General features: G+C 39.2%; 1 protein-coding gene across 1 annotated transcript in view; it reads right to left on the bottom strand.

Moving 5' to 3' along the window:
* Positions 1–4989, bottom strand: part of LOC126405529 (synaptic vesicular amine transporter-like) — a 25025-nt gene that overhangs the window by 10319 nt on the left and 9717 nt on the right. Inside the window, exons 7-12 of the mRNA XM_050069295.1 lie at positions 4337–4426; positions 3627–3670; positions 2813–2873; positions 2387–2482; positions 1956–2037; positions 1780–1831 (exon numbers count right to left, since the gene is read on the bottom strand). Coding sequence (XP_049925252.1) covers positions 1780–1831; positions 1956–2037; positions 2387–2482; positions 2813–2873; positions 3627–3670; positions 4337–4426 — 425 coding nt within the window. The remainder of the gene's footprint in view (positions 1–1779; positions 1832–1955; positions 2038–2386; positions 2483–2812; positions 2874–3626; positions 3671–4336; positions 4427–4989) is intronic.

The raw sequence follows: 4989 nt of genomic DNA, 5'->3' as shown, positions 1-4989 counted from the left end.
CCGCTGCCTCGAGGAATGTGGGTATTATTATGACTGGGAGGAGTGGATTCATTGAGACTGACATATTCATTCATACTTTGGATTGTTACTGCAACGTCATTGTAATGGTGTCTTGTAAACCCATGAGGGTTGGGCACATGTAAGTGTGTATGACACAAAATTATATATCATTTCTTATATTCTTATTTGTATTTATTTATTCATATAGTGTAGGTTTGCGAGGAAAAAACAAGTTATCCTCATGAATAACACAGCATGCCTAATTGATATAGAAGTGGTCATTTTGTGGGTGAAGTATTGACCCTTCACTAAGTCCAACCACCGGACACAGACTGGCTAATCATAATGTAGCATTGGGCCCGGCTGAGACCAGGGTCTAACAACAACACAGCTGTGCTCCATTGACTCTAATGCAATGGTTTCAGATTTCCTTCATTTTCTGGCTGGTTTTGTGGATGTCAAGCTAAATGTTGTGTCTGGGGCACGTCGTTTATTAATGATACTCGTTACCTGGAGCAGTGGAGGTCTAGGTGCTGGCGGTGGCAAGGGGGGGCAAAGCCAAACAACATTCATCTGCACACACTGCGATGCCACACAGCTGGTTCAATATCCGCAAAGTTTCCCTTTCATTGTCTTGTGTGGTGATCAGCAGTGATGTGGTTGTTCACTTTTACACTGTGATCTTTAGCCTATAGTTCAGCTCTAGCTTCTAATTATCTTTGTCTTTGTAACCTGTTGTTGCTGCTGAGTCAGTTTGACATCCTGGATATATCCTTCAAACACAGACTGTAGACCTCTCTGTCTGCTTCTCTGATGAGGGCAGCCCAGTGTGAGGCTTCGGTGTGGTGGAGTATGAGAGCGTGGAGCAGGCAGAGGCTGTGCTGATAGAGATGGACCGAACACTGGTGGGAGGACAAGAGGTCCGTCTCTCACTCTGTACCCCCGGCACCTCAGGGAGAAGCACCCTGGCTGCACTCATTGCCGCCCAGGGTATGGTGAGTATTACCACGCTCTTGCACAGGCATGGGCCACATACTTCTGTTCGAGTCTGAAAGAGTAGTAATCAAGCCTGACCCTTGACCCTTGACCTGTTTTTTATGTCCAAACCAGCCCGAGTCCGACACACTGTCCGATGACAAATTTTAATTGACATCCTCCATCCTTAGCTACATTGCTGCTGAAATAGCTTATGTGTTGCATTCATCTCTAGTCAACAACTCTCTGTACTTCTGATCTGTAACGTTGACAGGAAGTGACCACCATGAGACCACCATCACTATTTCATTTTTCCAAAAACATGAAAATATTTGTTCAGGGAATAGTTACAGTGTGGGCTCCATGCTTACAGCGACAGCTTGTCAGACCATCACAAAGGGGCGGGGGCTTAGTGAAAGTTCAATTCCTTTTAACAGGCTCAGTCCCAAAACTGCTGCCATTCAAACTGGGGTCGGAAATCAAAACTGAAACGTAGGAAATTAGAAATGATGCACACACAGGTCAGGCCTTATTATGAAGTAATGAGATGACAAAGATGTTAACCCTCTTGTTCCCTGTATGTCCCTGTATGTTATCATTTCCTTTGTTGATTGCAGCGAGCAGATACAGAGTAGCTACTTTATTTCTAGGTCCCCACTAGTAAAATGTAAATGTGTTATTTCCTGTACTTATTCCCTTCTACTGGTAAGTGCCCAGGGGGAATTTAAATAGTACAAAATAATTCCGCTGTATTTGGGAACTGTAATTCAAAGTGTTAATATTAACTTAATCTATGAGACTCACACAAATGGTGGTTATTCCCATTAGGATCATTCCAACACAAGCACATAGCCAACTGTGAGAAGAGATTAACAACATTGTGTTAACAGTATATATGGTAGCACTAGTATATTTGGTACCAAAACAAGAAAGAGGCTTAAACAGCTGGTTATTTTACTCTCAGACTCAGATCGACATACCTTACACTGTGTTTTTGTGACAGGTGACCAAAGATGTTGGATGCAATGAGGTAGGATAAGCTGTCTGGCAAGAAGACTGTGCCTGATGCAAAAACACCATGAGATGGAATAAGAAAGCAACAGAGAAATATTCAAAAATAGTTTGACTTAGATATTTTGCAGCAAACATTTTCACAGAAATAAACTTACTAATACATGATAGTGTATTGTATGTTTAAATTACTGCTGATGTTCTGCAGCTGATAAACTCTCTATGGTAAACTGCCATGGAGAGCCATGTGGTCACATCATGACTGGAGAACATTTGCAGCATCATTGTATGGATTATTAATTTCAAAACTGCAATTGCAGTGTAGAGTATGCATAAAGACTTTAATAAACACTGAGTACTTGTAAGCATGGGCTGTGAGCATTACGTTTGTCTTGAATACCTAGCTGCCATTTGCTCGCACACATGGTCTTCATCATCCAGATAGGAAGGGCTGCCTCTGTTGTGGCAACAACCAGATTTGTGAAACATATGGCTCCTGAAAAGCAAAGTCAGTGGAATATATTTATCATTTTCTCTATTATTTGATGTCATTTAGTATGCTCTTAATGCTCATGCCATTATATAAAGCATCACAAGTTTATGTTATTGCCTACTTTTTAAAAAAATTACTACTTACTTCTGACATTTTAGCAAAATTCAGTGACAAGTTCTCGTCATTAAAGGAAAAATACATTAAATTTGGTATTGGAAAGCACAGCCAATACTTGTCTTTGATGTGGAGACAAGCATGTAGGACTCATAGCAAACCAGATGACATCAGTCTGTCTTGTATATTTATACCACTAGCAATTTCTATTCAAAGTACCAGCAGCAATGAGAATGTATGGATCCTTGAGGAGAGTCAGTAGTGGAGTCCCTTTTTCCATCTGTAACATAATACAAGAGAGGAAACGCTGAATAATGAAGTTTGTAGTTAAAAGCCTTTACTTCCACTTAATTATCAAGGCTCATTAGACTCTTTATCTTTGCTGTTTTTTTTAAGGAAAATTAAACTGATAAGTGGTACACAGACCATACAAGGGGTCAGTGGGCCTCATTCACCAAGTCCTTCCTAAGTTTTTTCTTAAATGTGTTATTAAGAAAGGTCTAGGTCAGATTTATGATGTGTTGTGAAACCACAGAATTTGTTCACACCTGTTCTTACAGTGATGAATCCCTTTGTCATTGTAAATTGAAAGCGCATACCAATTGGTCATAATAAGCATAGATAAGCCACTCTCCATAAAAGAGCATGAGACTGCAGGGCTGTGTGCACACAGATGAAGAAGAAGAATTGGATGAAAAATAATTCTTAAAATATTATGAATAATTAAAAAAATATTGGAATTTAAATCTAAGGATATACAACTGTAGAACTGAAGAAAATGCAGTAACTTATTAATTTGCACAAACATGTCAGTAATTCAAATGTGCGCAAGTTAAGTGTGCTCTTGAGTGTGTGTAGATTCTGTTCGTACCTAAGAACAAATCCCTAACAAGAAAACACTGGTGATTGTCAAACACTTTGTGAAATCTATGTGAGTGGACTTTCAGAAGAAGTTATTGGTAAATGAGGCCCAATGTTTAATTTTTAACACAGGTTTTCATTGACGTACTCCTTTAACTTAATGTCACTGTACCTGTGTTTGCACCTGCGATGGCTTGAAGATGAGGACATGTAAACCTGTGTGTGAACGGTAAAACAGAACAGTCTGAGGCACAAACAACACCAACTGTTCAACACTGATGTTTTTAAGGAAGATTAAACATAGCTGTTTAGGTAGCATAGATATATTGTGGACTCAAACAGACAGTTTGGATCTTTTGAAGAGGGGGGTACTTATCCATAGTCAGTGAATTACCTACAGTTGATGTCTGTCAGCACACCCCCAGTTTGGAGAGGCTGGCTGGAGTCTGACACAGAAGCTAAGCAATGCACTGCTGTGGAGGGGTCAGCAACAAATATATATAACAAATATTTTGGCCACATAAAAAAAGACCCGCCTAATGAAATCTACAACACTTGTATGTTACATTGAAAGTATTTTCACCATGTACCTTTACATCAGACAGCAATTTCCGATGGGGAACTGAACCTGTTATTTTGCTCTCTTTAAAGCCAGAATCCATTGAGATTAACAATGACTTAATGTCGCTTAGCACTGGAGCTGCTGATCTACCACTGCCTCAATCTGTCATTCTGTTTGTGTTATTGTGTGACTTTGGCATTAAAAATGGGTTAGTTCAAACCCGCAAAAGTCACACAATAACACAAATTAAGTTCAGTCAGGACCACCTTAGTCAAAGAAAACCAAAGTGTTTTATCTTATGTGCAAAAATTCCACAGTACCTCCACCCAACACAGCAATGGCAGCCAGGACCAGGAATGGAGCCATCTTCCCCAAAAACTGATACATCACACTGCCAAATGGAGCACCCGCTTCAGCATATGAAAGAGACAACTGATAAGTTACAGTGAAAAGTTAAAGACTAGAATAGAAGTATAATGTAGTAACTGGAAAAAGCACCTTTCAATTACATGTGTAAGAACCCAAATGAGTATTTAAAATGTCATGGTGTTTCACCCTTTCATGGAGGAAGAAAATAAAACGCTGTAATTTTGTGTTGCTATAAATATATACATACTAGTAGTCCATACCCATTGAGTGCACAGTTGCCCACGCACAGTTTCACATGGTGTGTGTTTGGGATACAGGTCATAGGAAATAGTCAACTGAACCCATTATGAAGAGCAATGTATTCAGACAGATTTTTTGTGAATACGATTGCAATATGATTGCTTTATTGAAAGTACAGTAGTACCATTGCCAATAGTGGGATAGTTAGTGGGCTAAAACTGTACATTAATCAGAATCAGAAATACTTTATTGATCCCCGAGGGGAAATTATTTATGTTACAGGTGCTCCTTGCAAGAGAGGAAAGATACGTGAAAATATAAGAAATTTAAACAATAGTATTTACAAATATATAGTTAAATAAAC

The sequence above is a fragment of the Epinephelus moara genome, chromosome 18, assembly GCF_006386435.1.
Source record: "Epinephelus moara isolate mb chromosome 18, YSFRI_EMoa_1.0, whole genome shotgun sequence".
In the NCBI taxonomy this organism is placed as follows: domain Eukaryota; kingdom Metazoa; phylum Chordata; class Actinopteri; order Perciformes; family Serranidae; genus Epinephelus; species Epinephelus moara.
This window is presented reverse-complemented; position numbering and strand designations above follow the sequence as displayed.